Source organism: Xiphophorus hellerii, chromosome 1 (genome assembly GCF_003331165.1).
Source record: "Xiphophorus hellerii strain 12219 chromosome 1, Xiphophorus_hellerii-4.1, whole genome shotgun sequence".
Classification (NCBI taxonomy): domain Eukaryota; kingdom Metazoa; phylum Chordata; class Actinopteri; order Cyprinodontiformes; family Poeciliidae; genus Xiphophorus; species Xiphophorus hellerii.
This window is the reverse complement of record NC_045672.1, coordinates 31,161,422-31,183,264: the sequence shown is the minus strand read 5'-3', so window position 1 is coordinate 31,183,264 and position 21,843 is coordinate 31,161,422. Positions and strand designations below refer to the sequence as shown.

General features: G+C 37.1%; 1 protein-coding gene across 2 annotated transcripts in view; it reads left to right on the top strand.

Annotated features, from left to right (window-relative positions):
- LOC116718510 (nucleolar protein 4-like) overlaps positions 1-21,843 on the top strand; it is an 84,158-nt gene that overhangs the window by 30,085 nt on the left and 32,230 nt on the right. For both annotated transcript variants that reach the window (XM_032560519.1, XM_032560528.1), the window contains one exon: positions 13,191-13,344. In XM_032560519.1, the coding sequence (XP_032416410.1) occupies positions 13,191-13,344 (154 nt within the window). The remainder of the gene's footprint in view (positions 1-13,190; positions 13,345-21,843) is intronic.

The window sequence follows — 21,843 nt, the reverse complement described above, 5'->3', positions numbered from 1 at the left end:
TTTTGATTGGTTGGATAAGTTCTAGAAGTTTATGATTCAAACCACGTTTTATTCTGTTTTGGGACTATACAGTCATTAAAGTGACCTATTACACTTCCTTGAGGAGGTTATAATAGGTCTATGGGCTACACAAAACATTTTAATCACATTTTCTGTGGGGTTTTAGTCTGCTCACTTCTGCCTATGTTGAGCTGTTTAAGAGTCTCTGTCACTTTAAATCCAAATAATCTGCTGCTGGCCATGCCCCCTAAATTAAATGTTTACACTCGTACATGAAAATGTCCGCAAACAGATGCACAATTATTCAACCGTACAGCTTTGAAAAGCATAAGTGGAGCCTCCTGCACAACCAACAAGAATTCAGCGAGTGGTTTCTGGATTATAAGTCAATAACAACACTGCGAAAGTGTATTTTTGGTCTAGCCTCTAGTGTTAGTACACTTGAAACAAGACAAAACTAACTTACAGGTAACTTTTTAGCTTGAAATAGCAGCTTGTTTTAAGTGAAAAAGTCCTTAACATTGACAAAAAAAGTAGTGGTTATAAGTGAAATAATCACTTAGTTTTGTCTTTGAAATAAGAAAAGCTAACATACAGGCTTATATTTCTTGCTGAAAAGTTGCTTGTAAATTAATTTGATCTCATTTCAAGTCTATTAAGATAGTTACACTGGAATCTAACGTTTTTCCAGTGAAAACACTTTTTTTCCAGTAGCCATTGTACAGTGCATACAGCTGACCAAAAGTGTTGGAACTCTGCCTGGAGGCTAGGTAGCGGGCGAAGTTTTGTTGTGGTTGCTAGGTAGCGGGCAGAGTTCCGTTGTGGTTGCTAGGTAGCAAGCAGAGTTCTGTTGTCGAATGTGACTTAATAATCGGGAAGTTTTTGAAACTTCTCATTTTCCAGACACCAAAAAAATATGAAGTTATTGTCAGAAATTGGCTGTTTTTTATTCTATTCTATTTTATTTCTTTGTATTTCTTATAATTTAAATTTCATTTTCTTTTACATTATTCTATTTTGCATTTCAATCGTTGTAGTTTTTTGTTGGTAAATAGTTTACCGTTTTATTTATCTCAATGCACAGGTCTATTTCTCATTTCTGAAGTATTGAAATTGGCATCATGACTTTATGAGTTCATGTTTTGTAAAATTTGCTTCCTTAGGAATTATTAAGCATATAAAAACTAACTGGGTGGTTAGATGAGAACTCAGTAAAGAACGTTTCATTCTCGACTTTAACATCCCCGTTTGCTCTTTGCTCTCCACGCCCTATTATGTCAAACTGTATGGAAACCTTTGTTAAAGCCGAAGTTTTCTTGTTTGTTTAACAGTTTACAATAATTCACTCTCTTTATGAGTCACTATTTAACCAAGGTTGAGAAATTTGGAACATTGTTTTCAATCCATTTATTTAGCACTACTTTGAAAAGATATAATTTATACACAGAAATATCCTTTATAGTCAATGCAAAGGTAGAGATGGATAAAAATCAAATGACATGCTGAACATTCAGTTTACTATTTTAGTCGTTCTGGTTGTCTTGAACAAGCATGTAGAGCCGTTTGATTGGGAACCAAAGTAGCAACAGTAGCTGCCTTTCCATTAGAAATATGCGAAATTTGGCCGATATTCCGCTAATGTAAAAAAATTAAATTTTGCAATTACGGCGTTTCCATTAAATTTGAAGGGTAATTAAAATCACAAATGAATACGTTTGTTAATGTGATACATTATTAAAAAATACGACATGCCATCATCCTCCTACTACCTCCTGTTTTCTTCTTTGTTGTTTCTGCCTGTAGCAACATCCGGTTATTGATCATGTGACTCGTTTCATGTGTTTCCATTGCAGTTTTGCAAAATATAATAATTTCAATAGAGCCTAAAAACCCACCTCAACCTAGCACAAAAACTTTAAAAAAATTAGTTTTTAAAAAATTGGCTTGTTGCCATTAAGAAAATTAATTTTTGTAATTCCAATTTGTGTAATTTTATTGTCAATAAAAATGCATCAAGTGATGTTTCAGCTCTTATTTTTAAATAATTTCTCATGTGATTTTAGTTAGTTTTCAGAACCTCAACATTCCCAGCGACTGTCACTTACAGCCGGTGTTCCTCAGGGCTGCGTCATTGGCCTGCTGCACTTTATAATTATCCTATTAGATCTTTTCTGTTTAGGTTTGGTTTTTCATTTAAAAAGGTCAGTTAACAAAACCTCCGTGTTTCCATAGAACAAATTTATTTTCATAATTTAAATCTGCGCAATTATTGTCAATATAAATGCAGTTATTGTTACATTTTTAGCTGCTGTCAAACCAACCAAACTTTTTGATCAACATGTTCCCCTCCTCGCCTGTGGGGGCGCTGCACCAAGAACCACTGAAGGAAACAACATGAAAACCTTTGAATACTCTGAGCGCAACTTTCTTCTTCAACAAATGTAAACTAACATGGAGAGGCTTCAGAGTTTGAAGATTTCTCTTTACTCTTTGGCTAAAAACCACAAGCCGTTTCTCCTGCTAGCGCTAGGCTTTGGTTGTATTTACCCAGAATGCCATGTACTGTAGTCCACTTCCTGCTTTTGGAGCAGTCTCTGTTCTGCATATTCATTAGAACCGCACCGGAGTTCACTTCAGCCAAACCGAGCCGTAGATTTGCAGATTGACCAGAGTTCGATTTTTTTCGTCACATCTCTGCAAACGAACCGGACTTCCTAGGCAAACGGACTGGAGTTGGATTAAAGCGGATTAAACAGAGCTGGTGTGAATTATTCACCCTCACTACGCTGTGAGGTGAGAAAGGATATAACACACACACCTGACCTGCTTACTCTACATAAAGGCAAGGTCAGGATCTGTGTGTGTTGACAGAGATACAGCAGTCTCTGTGTCACCGCTCCTGGGCCACACACACACACCCACACACACAAACGCGCACACCCACACACCCCCACACACACATTCAGAGGGTAATGACCTGCATCTTGTTGTTTTGACTAATCAGAGAATGTTTAATCCAGTGTGTGGCTGTGTTGGATGTTCTGCTGAAGTCCTGAAATCGTAGCTGCGCCTGGTTCTGCTGCAGATCCGAGTTTTACTCGCATTCAGAGTTTATTTATATCTACTAAAGTGAACAGATTCATATTAAAGTGAACAGATTCATATTAAAGTGAACAGATTCATTTTTATGCCCCTCCTGTTCCTCTGTTGTTGGGATTTAACTTGAAATGTTGGAAAAGTCTCAGATTATCTGAAATGGAAGTTTTACTTCTGTTTCTTTTCCAAAGACAGTTTTAACCTGAACAGATGCAGAAAATGCCGACGTTCTCAAATTTCCTCTTTACTGTCACAACTTTAAATATTATAGTTTAAGACCTTTAAAATATAACAAGCTGTTTGCAGTAACTTTTTTTTTTATCATTCTCACCTTCTTGTTTCTTTTGGGCTGAAATGACTAATCAGATTAATCATGATTAATTGATTAACTAATTGTCACCTGTTTTAGTAACCGATTAATTGTTATATTCAGACTCCAGTTTACTGAAAAAACAACACACTCAGAGCAGGAATTAAGCCAAAACTGTACAATAAATATATACATTTTGCATTTAGGAATAAAAAATATGGCTAACCAAAACTCCTCAAATGCGATAGTTTTAGCTTCAATTCTGTAAAAATCTCCCAATAAGGTACTTTTTCTGTTCAGTTATTAATAGTTTTAAAATAAACAGATTAGACTGTGTTGATATGATGAGCAGAAAGAGCTGAGCTTTTCACATGTTGCTTCAAATGATCAACCATTCACTATAGGATTGGTGTTATTGAATTTTAGACAATAAAATTTTGTTTTCTTATTTAAAAAGGAATTGAAATATTTATTTATTTGCAATTTATAATATTGTTCAAAATAGGCTTGAGTGGCTAAACGTAAAATCTGCAGAAAGTGGCAATTTTGTATCAGATTAATTGGCAGAATAATTGTGAAAATAATCCATTCTTGTCAGAATACTCAATTAATTGCCATAATAATTGATTAATCTGAATAACTGATTGATGGTCGGAATAATTGATTTTCAGAATGATGATTAATTACTAAAATTTTCATTATTTGCAGCCCGGTTTAATGATTTCTTAATTTCTATTCAGTATTTTAATGAAGAATAATCTGAATTTAAAGTCAGTTTTTTTCCTGACCCATCAGTGATTTCACTTCCTTCATCCCCTTCAAAATAAAACATAAAACTCTGCTGAGTCTTTGTCATAATGTTGTGGAGGAATTATTATTTTTTGTTTTAAGAAACTTCATTCATCACCAACTTAAATGTTTTTTTCCTGCTCTGTCTGTACTCAAACATTATTGGAGTGATTTTCGGGTTATTGACGAATCTCCCGCAGAGCGTTTATCAAAAGCTCCGGACCAAAATTGAGCGGAGAACAGAGATGTTATGGATCGTCCGGATCGCGACAGAAAGCGCTTCTGAATCCGCAGAGAGAGAAAAACCTTCAGCTCGATAAGTTCTGGGCTAATGAAGCAGCGGGCCGGGCGATTAGCGCGGCGTCGGGTTCAGCCTGAGCCAAAACACTCGCCCCTTGCTCTCCTCATGTCAAAGTCATGTTTGCCTTCATCCTGTGAAGGTCGGCAGCGGCGTATCGATTATGGCTGGCCGCCTCCACCGTGCTTCAAGCTGGAGATGCTTTTTATAACCCGACAGGCAGACTGAACCGCGGCTCTGACCACCAGAACCTTTCTTTGTGTTTCTGGATGCTACAGAGGGTGCTGCATCAAATCAGAGTGTTTTAGTGGATACACACACACACACCCCCACGCACACACACACACACACACACACACACACACACACCCAAACACACACACACACACACACACACACACGTACATCCTCTTCATGGCTGCTTTTTTTCAGCAATCGATATTCTGCAGTGGAGCTCCTTGGCCCGCTCCAATTTGTGCACTCTGCACGCGTGCATGTGTGTGTGCATGTGTGTGTAGCTCACCTTTTATCAATATCTCCCCCCCCTCATCAATCTGAGAAAGAGAGATGCAACCTGAATGAGGGGTTCTGTAAAGCTCAATACATGTCTGTGTCTTTCTCAATGCCTGATCGTAAATTCCTCACATTTTACCACCAGATCCGCCAGGTTGGGTTCGGATTGTACGCCATTTCCTGTGTGTGTGTGGGGGGGTGGGCGTGTGTGTGTGTGGTAGTCAAGCCCACCTAACCCAACACCAAGCCAAAGACCAAGACCCGCGCTACATGACACAGTAAAATGTGAAATATGATAAGAATTGCTTCTCCAGATATTAAACACTTAGCTGAAATAAATTTAATCAGCATCATTACAAATTCAAACTCTTCTTGGTTCTGCTTTGCTTCCACCGTTCAATACCCTGCGTCGCAATACGCCGAGGCCTCACGCTGCCCCAGGCACGATGAAGCCCTGGGTGGTTGCCCATAATGCCCATGTCACCAACCACCACTGTCTGCACCATTAAATACAACATTTAACGCAATAAATCCTATATTCAGTGCTTTAAATATGGCACAAATTACTATTATTGACATTGTTTACTAATGATGCTGATTAGCTAACCAATACAAACCATTGTTTACTAACCATTTGTTTACTAACCATTTGTTTACTAACCATTTGTTTACTAACCATTTGTTTACTAACCATCAGGAAACAACATAAATGGTGTTTTTACTAATGGTAAACAACAACATTAGTTCACCATCAGTTGAAGTAATGTTTGTAAACAAAATGTTTACCTTTTTTTTACCAACACAAATTGTAAACAAACACCATTTCTGTTGTTTGTTTACCACCAAACAACAGAAATGGTGTTTGTTTGCCATTGGTAATCAACACCAACAATAGCAATACATGCTAAATTTAGGGCAATAAAAATAGCTGCACCAAGAACCACTGAAGAAAACGACACAAAAACCTCTGAAGACACTGAGCGCAACTTCCTGCTTCACAAAATGTAAACAAAAATTGAGTGGTGTCAGATTTTAGCCGTTGGATTATTTCTCTCTTGTTTTCAGTAAAACATCACAAACCATTTCTCCTGCTAGCGCTAGGCTAAAGTACACTTCCTGCTTTTGGTTTTGAGTTTTTTGGTCACACGCCCCTAAACAAACTGGACTTTCTAAGCAAACGGACCGCAGTTGGATTAAAGCGGACTAAACATGCCGTCTTTCTCACTTTCATATATTCACCGAACGTTCCTCATAAACAATTTCTCATGTGACGTCACAATTCCCAGAACTTTGTAGCTGACAGCCATCTTGGTAGGCATCCATAGCTAACTGTTATGGCAGTCACTCCGGAGTTGCTATGGAAACAATAAACAAGCCGCATTGTCTGTCTCAAACGTGTCGATTCTGACAGCAGTGATTTTTGTAGGAATATCTTTCTCTTGCACATTCGTCAATGTTGACATTTTTTTTTTGTTGGTGTCAAAGTCATGGATGTTTTGTGCTGCATTTGCCTACCAAGATGGCGGATTCTGAGACTCGCATCACTTCCCGTTCAGACTTTGGGGAACTATGTGAAAAACTACTGAAGTATCCAACGGGCAACAATAACAGTTTGTTTTATTTTGGAGTTTATTTACTGCATGTGCGTTGAAAGGCTGGTATCACCATAGCAACCAGTGACTCAGCATGTTCAGCGTCTGACATTTCTCATCAGGTTCTTCTCTTGTAATAATCCATCATCAATGAACAGAAAAAAAAGATGTGCTGGATCTGGCAGAAGCTTGTGGTCCCTTTGCCATGGCAACGACAACAAACATGCCAGTGGTTGAGTGCCATGAAATCTGGAATGATGATGATGATGATGATGATGTTGGCCAGGTTTCCTTAGAAACCAACAAACATGCTGAGGGAAAAAATTTGAGAAAAAGAGAAACGTTCCTTCACTTCTGATGGTCGCAGAAGGCAAACATCCCAGATAGAGGGCGGAGTCGGACCGGCGTGGGCGGCGGCAGCCGAGGATGGGGATGGGTCGGCGTGGCGACGGGATCGAGGGAACCAGAGAACGAGGGGGGAGGGAGGAAAGGGAAATAAATGAGGAGGAGATGGGGGTGCATCAGGCAGGGAGGTGGAAGGATGCCAGGATGAAAAGCTAGCTGGGCTTCAGGGTCCGGCTCTGCAGCATCGCGCTAAAACAAAGAAGACAAAGAGAAAAAATGAGAGAAAAACGGCAGAAGGCAAATCCGCCCAACACCAGGAGGAAACCACCGGCCGCTGCCGCTGAGCATGTTTAAAACGCCTTTTAAAAAGGAAAACCATCAAACTCTTTAACAAGAACGTGTGTTGATGAGGAACCAGTACAGGGGTGTCCAAAGTGCGGCCCGGGGGCCATTTGTGGCCCTTGGATTAGTTTTCTGTGGCCCCTGACTGCATGAATTTGGCCATCCAACACCAGAACTTGCTAAGCTCGGTGGAAGGGTGCGGTTATCCTGAGGCCTTTTGTGAGTTAAAAATGTTTAAATTTGACAGAAAAGCTGGAATTTTTTTGTCAACTTCACAATATTTCACAATAATTGACTATTTTATGTTGGTCTATTTCATAAAATCCCAATAAAGGTTTTGCCATAAAAATACTTCAGTTTCAACTTCTCTTTTAGAAAATACATAAATATTAGTGAAACTAATTTAGCAGTAAACAGATGTACCTTAAGTTAATTATGTTCTATAAACAATACGTAAACACCAACTACAAAGTCTTAAAAAATAAATATAAGTTAGCCTGAAAAAACCTTACTGAAAATTATTCTTAATTGTGCCTTTTGAGCTCAAAAGGCACAAATGACCCTGATCAGTGAGCATATTCTGATTTATTGAACTGTTTATTCTGGGTGGGTTTGTGTGAATTGCTGCTGGAACAAAAACAGGATTCACTGAGAGACGGTTTAATTTTTCTGGAAGAGGCAAAGTGAGGAGAGGAGATGAGGAGAGGCAGGAAGAAGACGGTTCCTTCCGTTTGTCCGGTGGCTAACCTGATTAGGTTTGGACTACAGAACCGGATCCGGCCGTTTTACTGGGGAAATCTGGGAACACACACACACACACACACACACACACACACACCCACGCACGCACACCCCCACACACACACACACACACACAGTGGTTTGCTTAAATCAGAAAGCAGAGCGACGTATTGGCTCCTTACTTATTAAAAACGTGGTTTTGAGTTGAAAACAGACGTGTTTTCTGACATTTTAATATAAATGTAGAATTATTAGGGGATTCTGACATCTGCTGGTTTAAATCAGTGATACTTCAGATCCGCTCTATCAGGGTATCCAAACTTTTTAACCTGGGCCAAAATTATTGAGTCAAAAGAACAAGTGGGCTAAGAAAACTAAAGTCAGGCAAACAAAATAGTCAATTTTATTCTTTTGTTGTTGTTGATAAATTTTGTTTCATGATAAATTGTCCCAGAAATTATGGCAATAAATTATAATATTGTTGTTTTGAGACCATTTTCTGATATTATAGTAATAATGGCATAACTGAAAAATATTTTAAATATCCAAAATAAATAAACAAAACAAATAAAATAAATTATGAAGTCTCAGGAATCACCAGACTGAAGACTTTTACTATCCAGTTTTTGGTAGAAAGCCAAAAACAACAAATCAAAATTAAATTTCAAAAATGGTAAAACAAAATTTTAATTTACCTGTTTTATTGTGGCAGGCCTATGTACAGTACAAAGTCATTATAAATCCATAACTTTGTTTTTTGCATGTCTGCTTGAACAAATTTCAAATTCGTTTGGGTTTATTTGAACAAATTTATTCTCAGCACAGCAACAGGATTTGGGTCACTTTCTTTCAAGATGCTGCCTATCGTTTACCAAGGTTAAAAAATTTTAAAAATCTGATTTTGGATGCAGGAAAGTCGACTTTTCAGTAAAAAGTCTCAGGATAGACGTGAATCTGATAGATTTGTGTTGTACTTAAAATTATATTAGTGATAATTTTACCATCTTTTTAAATAAAAAGTCTCCATCTGCACCAACCATCATTCATAAGCTGCACTTGGGGGCCAAACGAAAACACTCGGAGGGCCACAAATGGCCCCTGGACCACAGTTTGGAGACCCCTGTGCTGTGTGATTATTGCTGTTTATTTACATTTGAAAGCCTGAGGCAGGGCTGCTCATGTGGATGTTTACAGTGTAAATATGGTAGAGTTTGTTTTTTTAATCACTTTGTAGCATAAGGCCGTTTGAAACTGGTTTATATTTTTAATTTTCCTGATTTTTGCACATTTAGATTTAGACAAATGACTAACCTGCAATAATTTAAGAAATACTTTCTGTGTTGAATAAATCCTGTACAAGAAATGTTGGGTTTCTCTCTATTCTGGGAACAAACAAACTGTAATCCTCCTGAAGTCACACGTCTGCCTTGTTCCTGTAAGTAAATGTTTCAGCCGGAGGTAAAGACAGTGGCGCCTCGGTCGTGTGCAGAAAAGACGTTTAGAGGTGGCAGCGCTGCGGCTGACCGGCCGTGAGAAGGAGCTGTTGGGTCTGCTGTTGGTAGTATTTGAGCAGGAATTAAGAGTAGATTAGAGCGAGCTGTGATTTGATCAGCTGTCAGAGTTGATTCATGCTCCTCTGTGCTGGGAAGGAACGGCCTCGGAAAAGTCTCAGAGCTGATTAAAATGCCTCACTGAGAGTTCCTGGGATCGCTATCCGGCTTCCCTGCTTTCAGCTCACAGAAAATACAAACTACAAACAATTAGAGCCTGACTAAAACTACAACTTTTAATTTGATTTTCATCTGAGAAACTAACACAGAAGGCGTGAAGCTGCGCTAACCATCAAGAGCTAATCATAAACTTTAGTTCTGCTAACTTTAATTCAGATTATCTCTACTGACAACAACCTTCTGGCACCAATGTAATTTTAACGTTACATTTCACATTCTCTATAATGCATTTAGATATTTTATTTATGTTCACATCTTTCCCTTTTCCATGTTTTGGTTTGTTTCTGTTTGTTTCTTATTTGGCATAAGAATCAGCTCTGCAGATATTGTTTAGCCAAAGCACTAAACCTCTAAATGAAAATGTAGCTACACCAGTAGCGCATTAGTGGAAGTTTCCCCACCACTGATGGTCGCAAAGTCCAATGAAAAAATTATTTATTTTTTTTCCCCCAGTTTTTTACAAATAAAATCTCAAAAACTTGCTTCCATTTGTATTTTCCACCCTAAAAATACAGCCAGAGATACAATGGATGGTTTTAATCAAAGCATATTCATGTGTTAAAATGGCCTAGTCAAAGTTCAGACCAGCATTAAATCGAGTTTGTGTCAAGACTTCAGATGCACACAGAGTGTTTCATTCCAATGTAACCGAGATTGAGATAATTTGCACAGAAAAAATAAACTTTAGTTTAATTCTCCAGATGTCCAAAAGACCAGCAGCTAAGCTACATTTTTCAGATTTTTATTTTAATTTAGTTTTTTTTCTTCTACTCCACTGCTTTGTGTTTGATATGAAATCTAAGTAGCTTCTTGGGGAAAACATGATAAACCTCTAGCGTGATTAATACTTACTTTTTCCTGTTTCTGTAAATAAAATCAGACAAAAGAACAAATGAGTCGTTTGGTGTCACAAAGAGCCGAGGTGAGAAATTTAGATCACAACCGATCCGCCTCTCCCCTGAGGATGTAACACCTGGAATGACCTGTTTCTCCGAAGCTCAGTGAGAAGAGCAGATATAGCATCGTTTCTTTAACACGTCCTTGTTTTCTGAAAGCGCTCCGCCGCTGGTAGAGCGGGAAGTTTTCCTCTGAATGAAGGCGATTTGAAGCGACAGCATGTCTGCTGGTTCAGCCATGTTGGCAGAGAAAGTCCTGTTCACCAGAACTGAGTCACTGCTGAATCACTGAATCAGCGCAGGTAGAAGGATGAACCTGCAGCTCAAACTCTTCCAACGTCTGATGTTTGTTTTTAGATCTTCACCGGCTCTCCTGGTGGAGGAATATGAGGATTATCTTTTATACTCTTAAAACAGATGAGGTGATATCAACAGAAACTGAGTCAAATGAGTCTATAGACATGTTGCATGTTATTGTTTACGTACAGAAGTTTTGCACATTCGCACAACGCTTTAGGACAAAAAGACAATTCTATTATATGAAAGAACAATTTTGTTAACCAAATAAAAGATAAATCCCTATTTATGTTTTGGATCTTTGATTATATAAAAATTTGTTTAAATTTGCCAGTTTTGGCCACTAGGGCAAAAAGTTTCGACACCCCTGATTTAAAGAGTAACTAAACCCTAAATCAACTTTTTTTTGGTGATAAAATGTCTGTGACATTTTTGAGTAAATTTGATTAAATCTGTAGTGTTTGGCCTAAATGCACCTCAGTGCTGCCCTCTTTGGGTTGGACGCTGGGTATTGCAGTTGAATTTTCCTATTGGTTACATTGGAACAGGTTGGTTAGTGTCTATGATTTGTGATTAGTGTTTTCATAAAAACCTCCAATAACAGAAAAAAGACACTAGATTTATCAGGGTTTTTTGCATTTGTGCCTCTGGTAAGGTATAGACACTTGTGGGCAGGAAAGTTTGTTACGTCAGAATTTGTTCTGCGGTTTTTACATCTAACATAAGAGCTTCCTTGAGAAATTGAGGAAGTTATTTTGTATTCAACCTTTTCTAATGTAATGATTCAAAATGCGTAAACAAAAAATGCTGCTGTCTTAAGTCAGAGGCTTTCTTTGATCTGCTGTAATACAGACAGCTACAGGAGATCATCTACAAGTGTTTGAATTTTTTTTTTATAAATTACAAAATAATTTATTCTCCCTTTGGGATTAATAAAGTAATTTTGAATTTGAATTTTGATTGAATTCAAATAGAATTGATTTGAACTTTTTTGTTTTTCTGCGACAGAAAAGTGGGAATAAAAATAAATGTTTCATATCGTTTGCTTCTGAGAAACATTCAGTTTTCTGCAGTAAAAGTTGGACTCAACACCTCACTGCTTCTTCCAGGTTTACCATCTAACTGTGACTGAAGTAAAACATTTATAAATACCTGTTTCATTTCTTCCTGAGCTGCATGAAATCGCAGCATTTTCTTTATGTGTAAATCAGTTTCTGCAGCTTCACTGAGAGGAGTCAGAAATCTCACTCTATGTCGTATTAGCTAACTCATGTTTTGGGTAAAAGCTTTCGTCTGGTTCTGAGTTGCATAAAGTGATGGAAAATTGCTTCTGATCCTTCCCAGAAATCCCCTTTTTCCCATAAAACGGTTTAATTTTGTTTTTCCCGACAGCAGTGAAAGTATTTCCCTGGAATCTGGGTTCAATTAAAGTCGCTTCCATCGATTCTGTTAAAGTGATTTTAATCCAAATTATAGTGTGGATCATTTCTGAAGGGTTTGTTTTACAGATAATATAAACACAGAGTCTGACTGGTCTCAAAACAACAATGTTACCATTTAGCACAATTCATTTAATATTTATTTTTTAATTTATTACATTTTTCTTTGGGATCAATAAAATATTTTTGAACTTGTATTTGAATTAAATACATCCTTTGGCGTACATCCTTAGCAAAATTAAGAAAATATGGTGTTTCATTTAAAAGTTTACATTTTTGAATGTAACATTTCACCAAAAGAATTAGCAATTTTTTTATTAAAAAAATTTGCATCCTTTCTGGGCATTGTAGAAAGAAAAGAACATTTTCCAGGAAACAACTTTTATAACACGGTTTTTAATAAACCTGCTAATGTTCTTTCAGCTCTAAAAAAATATCTGCCACAGTTTCTGGATGACCAAAACTGCAATTAATATTAATGTTCCTTTACTTCCTGTTGTCTTCTTTGTTGTTTCCTCCAGTAGTAACTTCCTGTTGTTGGTCATGTGACTCGTGATGTGGATTTTTTTTGCCATTGCAATTTTGTGAAATACACTAAACCACAGTACATTCTAGCATAAAAACATTTCATTAAAAAACATGTTTTATCAAAATTGTCGTGTTTCCTTTAAACAAATGTATTTTCGTAATTCCTGATTTGTGGATTTTTAAAGGCAGCTATAAAGGCTAATGCTTGAATGAAGCTAAAATGAAAAGAAAACGTGTTGATTCTGAGCGTTTCTTTTCTCCGTTTGTTTTTCAGGATGACAGTTCACTGAGCAGTGAGGAGGAGGCAGAGATGAGCGAGCCCACATGGCTAGCAGCTGATCTGGGCGCGGTGTCGGACCTGAGCCCGGCCAGCCGCACGGAGAGGATCCGCCACAGTCCCCAGAACATCCACAGCAAGGACGACGACGGTAGGAACTTCCAAAAATATCGATTTAATTCAGCAAAATGAAAAGATTTGATTGATAGGAGCTGGGAGCGCAGATTTGTGTCGGTGTTTCTGGTGGTTTTTGAGTTAAAATGTTTAGAGTTGAGAGGAATTTTCCAAATTTCCTCTCAACTCTGAGTTAGTGTTGAAGTTCAGATAATATTCCTGGTCAGGTTGGAAGTCCTGACTGATGCAGTAAATGTGAGAAAAACTACTGAATTCAATGTTTGGTCAGTTTGTGTGCATCTTTATTTTATTATTATTGTCTTCAACTGTCTGAAATGTACAGTACAGACCAAAAGTTTGGACACACCTTCTAATTCAATGGGTTTTCTTTATTTTCATGACTATTTATAAGGCAAGAAATCCCACTTATTAACCTGACAGGGCTCACCTATGAAGTGAAAACCATTTCAGGTGACTACCTCTTGAAGCTCATCAAGAAAATGCAGAGTGTGTGCAAAGCAGTAATCACAGCAAAAGGTTGCTACTTTGAAGAAACTAGAATATAAGGGGTATTTTCAGTTGTTTTACACTTTTTTGTTTAGTGCATATTTCCACATGTGTTATTCATAGTTTTGATGCCTTCAGTGTGAATCTACAATGTCAATAGTCATGAAAATAAAGGAAACTCATTGAATTAAAAGGTGTGTCCAAACCTTTGGTCTGTACTGTATTTCCTTTCTTTTTCTGGAAATTTCTCTCAATCTGAAATGGCTATGTTTTTACCACAGCTAGCACTAGAACAGAACAACAATGGACTGAACGTAAAGGCAAAAAACCCCCCGGTTTTTCCCTCCCAAATTAGAGGTACATCGATAAATCTGCCCTGATTTCCTTAATTTTGAGAGATTGTTACATGTTTTGGGAGGTTGGCTGATCCTTACGTGTGGTATTATTTCAACATTAACATAGATATGAACTTTGTCAGAACTTATTTGTTGTTTGAATACGTTTGATTTAGTCAAAAAGTTATTTTCTCCAGATATTTATAGGTGTATTAAGTTCTGTTCCGCTGCTCTTGACAGTTGGTGGTTACCTAGCAACTTGTAACTGACAGCTCCTCCCCCTTTTTCTGTTGCCGTCAGGAACATATATATATACATATAGCTATATAGAGAGAGATAGAATATAATCATAATAATTATTATTATTATTATCGTTATTGTTATTATAGAAAATATGTAATCAAATTACATGGACTATAACAAAATTGGATGAAATATAATATTAGGTGGTAATTAGTGCCTATATATAATATATAGGCATATAATATTATATATGCCTATATATGGGGCGACTGTGGCTTGGGGGCGACTGTGGCTCTTTGGTAGAGTAGTCGTCTTGCAATCGGAAGGTTGTAGGTTCGATTCCAGCTTCCTCCTGCCACATATCGATGTGCCTCTGGGCAAGGCACTTAACCCCAAATTGCCTACCGATCTGCGTATCGGTGTATAAATGTGTGCGTGTTTGTGAGTGTGACTGGGTGAATGTGACTCTAGTGTAAAGCGCTTTGAGTGGTCAAAAATGACTGGAAAAGCGCTATATAAGTTCAGTCCATTTACCATTTACCATTTACCATATATGATATAGTATTATAATATAGTATATATAATGTATTGTATTATAGCTATATAATATATATAATATTCAGAGAAATTAAGTAGAGTTGAAATTAGCTTTGCTAATGTTAACTACACATATGCAAGCCAAAGAAACCGTAATGAAGAAATTAATGAAATATTGTTACACCTTGGTCATGATGTTTTATTTCAGCAGGTACTGAATTATTCATTTTATTTGCATTTCACCTATTTCTAATCTCGTTTAAAGTATTATTACTAATAATAGTAATAAAATAAGTTTGTGCTTAAATGAAAAATCAACAGAATGTGCCATTTTCTTTATCCGATTAGTCACAATAATCGATCACTAAAGTAACCGTTAGCTGCAGTGCTACTTTGCTCTGACTCTCTGACAGTGGCAACAGCTGCAACCTCTGCTGTTGCTATGAGACTTTTATTAAACTGGTAAAAAGAAAAAAAAATGACAGTATTATTTGTCTGAGACCTTGAATCCGGCTAACGGTGATCTCAGCTGCTGCTGTGGCCGTTCTGACACCCAGAGTTAAAGCTAGCTGGCTACTCTACAACCAGCAGGCTGTCAGAGCCTTTACCTGGAGTGGGCCGCTCAGTTCAGCATAGCAGATGGTCCACACACACACACCCACATACACACACACACATTCACCAGCACGTTACTGTAAAAAGCCCCTGATCACCTCCTGTTTTCAGCAGAACAATGATAAATGAGGGAAAGATGTCGGTTCATTCAGACTGACGGTTTGAAGACGTCGGTGTTGAAGGTTGCCTGAGATGACCGAACCGTCTGTGAAATCAGTCGGGAACTTGCATTGCTTTTTAGACAAATCAGAGTGAGAGGAACGTCCTGATTCTCCTTGGATCGCAAAGTGGACTTGTCCGGAGAAAAAAGGAAGTTTGTTATGCTAGCACTTAGCATTCGTCAACAACTAGGCTCGTCACGATAATAAAGTTATTGCGACAAAAAGACAATTATATTGTTTTCTAAGAATATCATGGCAATGGTATAATAGGCCAATAAATCAATTAATCACACACTAAAGTAAAGCTAGCTCAATTATTTCTATTTGCATTATTTATTGCTTTTCTCTTTCTACCAAAAAATGGATGATAAAAGTCTACAGTCTGGTGCTTTGGTCTCAACTAACCTTTTTTAAAGGACAATTTCAAAAAATTGTCCTTCAATCTTTATAAAGACTTCATAATTCATTTTATCTGTTGTTTCTGTTGTTTATTTATTTTGGATATTTAAAATGGCTTCCAGTGTAAAACTTTTTCCTGACATTATCTAGTTGTCATACCTTTGAAAATTGGTAGAAAAGCTCTGGGTCCCTTTATCGTTTATATATCATACATACATTTAATATTTAGCACATTATGTTGATAACTTGACAGCTAAAACCAATGCTTGTCATTGTCAGTGAACCATTTTCTCACATCCACCTCAAATTACGCTAGCTTGACTATGACAACCATAACATGTAGATGTGCTGTGGAATACTGTGAGTCGGTTCAGTTAAAACATAAAGAAAGGCGACCTAAACAGCAACTCTGACAGATCATCAGTGGAGCAGGTGTTTAAATCAGCTAATCTACCACCGCAGTGTTAGATTAGCTAATGGCAATGGCAGCTAATTTACCACAGCGATCACTTAATAATAATCTCCAAATAAACATCAAGCCTAAAAACATAGCACTGTAACGGACTGAATGTTCTGTTCTTTGTGTGGGAAATGTTTGAGTGTTTTTTGGTGTTGAATCCTGAAACGTATAGTGGCGTTGTTGTCAGTTGCTATGGCAACAGGTCTGCGTGTATCGACACAAAGTGAGAAAAATGAAGAAAGTGAGTGGTTTCTAGTTATTTTTCAACGTTTTTTCTGCGTTTTTCCCCTTTGCTGTGGCACACTAAGTTAAAACCGACATTTCCAGGTTTCATTTTGTTAACAGATAATTTTATAGTAGCAGCGCGGCTATAATGGAGGCAGGTAAAAGAATCGTGTTTTTGCCCTCCAGCGTTGAACTCAGGCGCTAAATGTTCGGATGTAAACAGTAACATGCTGGGGTCATTGTGTTTTTATGCTTTTCTTGATTTGAACCCCATCAGAGGAAAAGTGACTTTAATAATTGAGCTGCTGGCTTCACATGCTCTGAGGTTGAGATGCTTCTGTATCTTCAGGACTTCCTTAATTATTAACACCCTCCTCCACTGAGCCGGACCTGTTGTCTGGACTAGCTGTGTGTGTGTTGGTGTGTGTCCATGTGAGTTCGGTCTTTAGGAGCAATTAGCCGCCTCCCTTGCAATGGAGTGGTCCGTTCTCCTGCCTGACTGTAACAATGTCTGGAGCAGCCGGAGCTTCAGACCTCTGCACCTTTTACAACATCCTGCTAAACGCAACCAGCTCTGAAATCAGCTTGAGCTCAGCCCTTTAAACGCTCTCCAGTGCAGTGGCAGAATAAAATGAGGCGCAGGGCAGAGTTTTTCTCCTGTTGTTCTGCGATATGAAGCTTTTTGTGGAAAATGACCTAATGGAGTTTGCAGCAGTTGCAATTTTCTCAACCCATTATTATCACTCTTGCTCTCTCGGCCTGAGAGCAATGAGTTCAGGTCACTTATCAGTGGATTCTGGGAAACGTAGAAGCTGCTATTTATAGTTCACGATAGATGGTGATGGAAGTTAAATATTGCTGCTGAACATAAGTCTGTGTCGTCCTTTGGAGTCAAATTGCTGGGGGTCTTTGAAATCTTTACATGTGACTTTAGGTTTCTGGTCACTTTGGCGTCTGCTGGAGATGCAACACTTTCAGTGTCTATCAACTTAATCTGATTACGATTTTCAGGCCCACAATTTGATTCAGAAACCAGCTTTTTATTCAAATGGCTAAAATATTCTGTTTAAATGATATGACTGACAGGAGGAGAAGAAAATGGAAAAAAATAGAAGATTTATGTAAAAAAAAAGAACAAATTTTGATCTAAGTTTTCTCTGAACTCATTTATTGAAGCGTTGCATGTTGTTTACATTCGGAAATTTTGCACATGTGCACAAGAAACCCCAATTCTTTTTCTTGCCATGTTTGCTGCAGTAGAAGAATTTCATTAAAATGAAACCCGGAGCTGAAGGTATTATTAATAGGCCTGTCACGATAACAAATTTTGCTGAGCAATTAATTGTCTCAAAAATTATTGCAATAAATAATAATATTGTTTGAAGACCTTTTTACACTGATTTAATGGAAATGATGTAATAATGCATGCGATTTCCTGCCAAAGATAGATACACTTTATTTTCAAAAGAACACTTAACACTGGAACTGATAAACAAAATAAACAAAACAACCAAAAACAAAAATAAAATGGATTCTCAGTCTCATTAACAAAAATGTACTTGAATAAAAACTAAACAGCATAAAGCCAAAGTGGAAATAAATACTTCATTCAACCAAAGCCTAATTATTAATTTAGAGCAGTGTGCCACAGCAAAGGGAAAATAATGCAGAAAAAACATTAAAAAACAACTCAAAAACACTCAAATTCTTCTTATTTCTCATGCTCTGTGTCTGCTACACTGCATGTAAACCTGTTGCCATAGCAATGGACTGACAACCCCACTTTATGTATCAATATTCAACACTAAAAAACACTCAAACATTTCCCACACAAAGAACAGAACATTCAGTCCGTTACAGTTTTATGTTTTTAAGCTCGATGTTTATTTGGAGATTATTAATAACTGATCAATGTGGTAGATTAGCTACCACTGCTATTAGCTAAGATAGCACTGCAGTGGTAGATTAGCTACTGCTGCTATTAGCTAAGATAGCACTGCAGTGGTAGATTAGCTACTGCTGCTATTAGCTAAGATAACACTGCAGTGGTAGATTAGCTACTGCTGCTATTAGCTAAGATAGCACTGCAGTGGTAGATTAGCTACTGTTGCTATTAGCTAAGATAACACTGCAGTGGTAGATTAGTTACCACTGCTATTAGCTAAGAAAACACTGCAGTGGTAGATTAGCTACTGCTTCTATTAGCTAAGATAGCACTGCAGTGGTAGATTAGCTACTGTTGCTATTAGCTAAGATAACACTGCAGTGGTAGATTAGCTACCACTGCTATTAGCTAAGAAAACACTGCAGTGGTAGATTAGCTAATTTAAATAGCTGCTCTGCTGATGATCTGTCAGAGTTGGTGTTTAGGTCGCCTTTTTTATATTGAACCAAAACACAGAATTCTACAGCACATCTACATGTTATGGTTGTCATAGTCAAGCTAGCATAATCAATCAATCAATCAATCAATCAAATTTTATTTGTATAGCACATTTCAGCAGCAAGGCATTTCAAAGTGCTTTACATCATAACAAACACAGAATCACAATGCAATATAGAATCAATCATTAAGTCAAGTTACATCAATAAATTTGTAATTGATTACATTTCAAATACAATTCTAAACAGGTGGGTTTTCAGTTGAGATTTAAAAGAAGTCAGTGTTTCAGCTGTTTTACAGTTTTCTGGAAGTTTGTTCCAAATTCGTGGTGCATAGATGCTGAAAGCTGCTTCTCCTCGTTTGGTTCTGGTTCTGGGGATGCAGAGCAGACCAGAACCAGAACCTGAGAGGTCTGGAAGGTTGATACAACAGCAGCAGATCTTTAATGTATTGTGGTGCTGAGCCGTTCAGTGATTTATAAACTAACAACAGTATTTTAAAGTCTATTCTTTGAGCTACAGGGAGCCAGTGGAGGGACTTTAGAACTGGTGTTATGTGCTCTATCTTCCTGGTTTTAGTGAGAACGCGAGCAGCAGCATTCTGGATCAGCTGCAGCTGTTTGATTAATTTGTTGGACAGACCTGTGAAGACGCTGTTGCAATAATTAATACGACTGAAGATGAACGCATGGATGAGTTTCTCTAGATCTGGCTGAGACATTAGTCCTTTAATCCTGGAAATGTTCTTCAGGTGATAGAAGGCCGACTTTGTAACTGTCTTTATGTGGCTCTGGAGGTTCAGGTCAGAGTCCATCACTACTCCCAGGTTTCGGGCTGATCGCTGGTTTTCAGTTGTAATAACTGAAGCTGTGCATTGACTCTAGATCTATAACTCTAGATCGTTCCTCTTTAGGTCCAAAAATAATAACTTCAGTTTTGTTTCTGCCCTACTTCCCTCTCCTTCTCTTTTGAGTTTAATTGAGGCTTTTTCTTATCTAGTTGTCTTAGTGTTAACAATTAGTAGCAAAGCACTGCGTCCCTTTTTCTATTATTTTATCATACGTGCATTTAAGATTTATTGTGTTAAGTTGACAACTTGACAGCTAAAACCGATGCTAGTCATTGTTGTTAAGTAGTTTTTTTCGTGATCTTGCATTGCGCTGCGTCGTCTCTATAGTTTTATATATAGATTAACGTATTTTAATGTGCATGCTTGTCATTATTTTGTTTATTTTATATTTAGTCATATTTAAATTACTTACAATATCACACTTGTATATATATTTTTTATAAATTTATATTCTCATGGTTATATTTGTTTTTACTAATATTTAACACTTCGGATAAAGTATCTTGTAAACATATAAACAATTTCCCCTTGAGGTTCAATAAATAAATGTCGCCACTGCAGAGTGAAAGGAGCTCTGATGAAGAAAATGCTAAAACTGCACAAAAAACAAAGATTTCAGCTGGTTGTAAATTCTCGACCCACGCCTCTTTGTTTCTGTTCAACAAGCCCAGTTAGGTGTGTTTTCATTGAGACTTTGGGAGTGTGTGTACATTTCCACGGAGAGGTTTTAAGACCTTGACAGGACTGTGTGTTTTATTGCTTTATGGTTTTGGATGATTGAAGGTGTGTAAAGGTTGGCTCCATAAAAAGGGCTTCAGCCTGAAATTTGTACCCATGGTTGTTGACTTCCACCTCCACTGGGACACAATGTCCCACACCAGCAGCAGGTCCGTTAAAAATCACCAAAGTTCCTCAAAATGGGTCACAAAACAGTCTGTCAAAAAAAACACTAACGTTGTTTTTTTACTTTTAGTTTGGTTTTTTTTAAATCTCTGATAATGTTTCATTTTTGCAATGCGTTTAATTTGAAAACATATTTGTGTTTTTTGTCTTTTTGCTGTCTGACTTTGACCCACTTTTGACTTCTTACTTCCTGAATTTTACCTCAGCAGTGGTGGACACACTTCCGCTACACTAAAAAAAATTACTCTCAACTTGACTCAGTAGTGTCGACTTTAACTGTCAAGTTCAAAACTCTTAATAAAAGTTATTGCTACAACTTCAAATAAGTTGACTTTAGAATGGAGCTCCATCTTTAAAAAAAAGTTAATTTGCCAAATGTAATCAAATTAATTTTGTCAAACTTACTTTATTTGTCTTTGTAACTTAATTTGGTTACTTTTGACCAGTTAATGCAATAAATGTAAGTTTTTAGTGTGGTTAGAGAAATTAAAAGAAAGTTGCCTCAAGTGGGCTTATCTTAAAATTTTACATTTTTATAAGTTATTTCTAAGTTATGTCAACATTGTAATGTTAATTTTTTTAACTATGTTTTTTTTCTTTACTTTAAATTGTTCATTGTTTTATTATTAATTATGTTAGTGAGTCTAAATGAGTTAAAGTTTTATGAATATTTTAATGGAGTAAATCTTTCAGTATTTTTGCTAGTTTCAAAAACCTTTAACGCTCTTAGCTTCTTTTAAATTCAGTTTTTTGCGATAAATCCTAAAGTGCTAATTTACTTGTCAGTTTTGTAGACTTTCAGTTGAATAAAGTTCAACATCTGTGTTGAAGTTTGTGTTTTTAATTCTTCAAATAGTAAAAGGTTTATATTCATGCTCTTATTTTGAAGTCGGTGAAGAATGTTTCCTCTCATCACTTT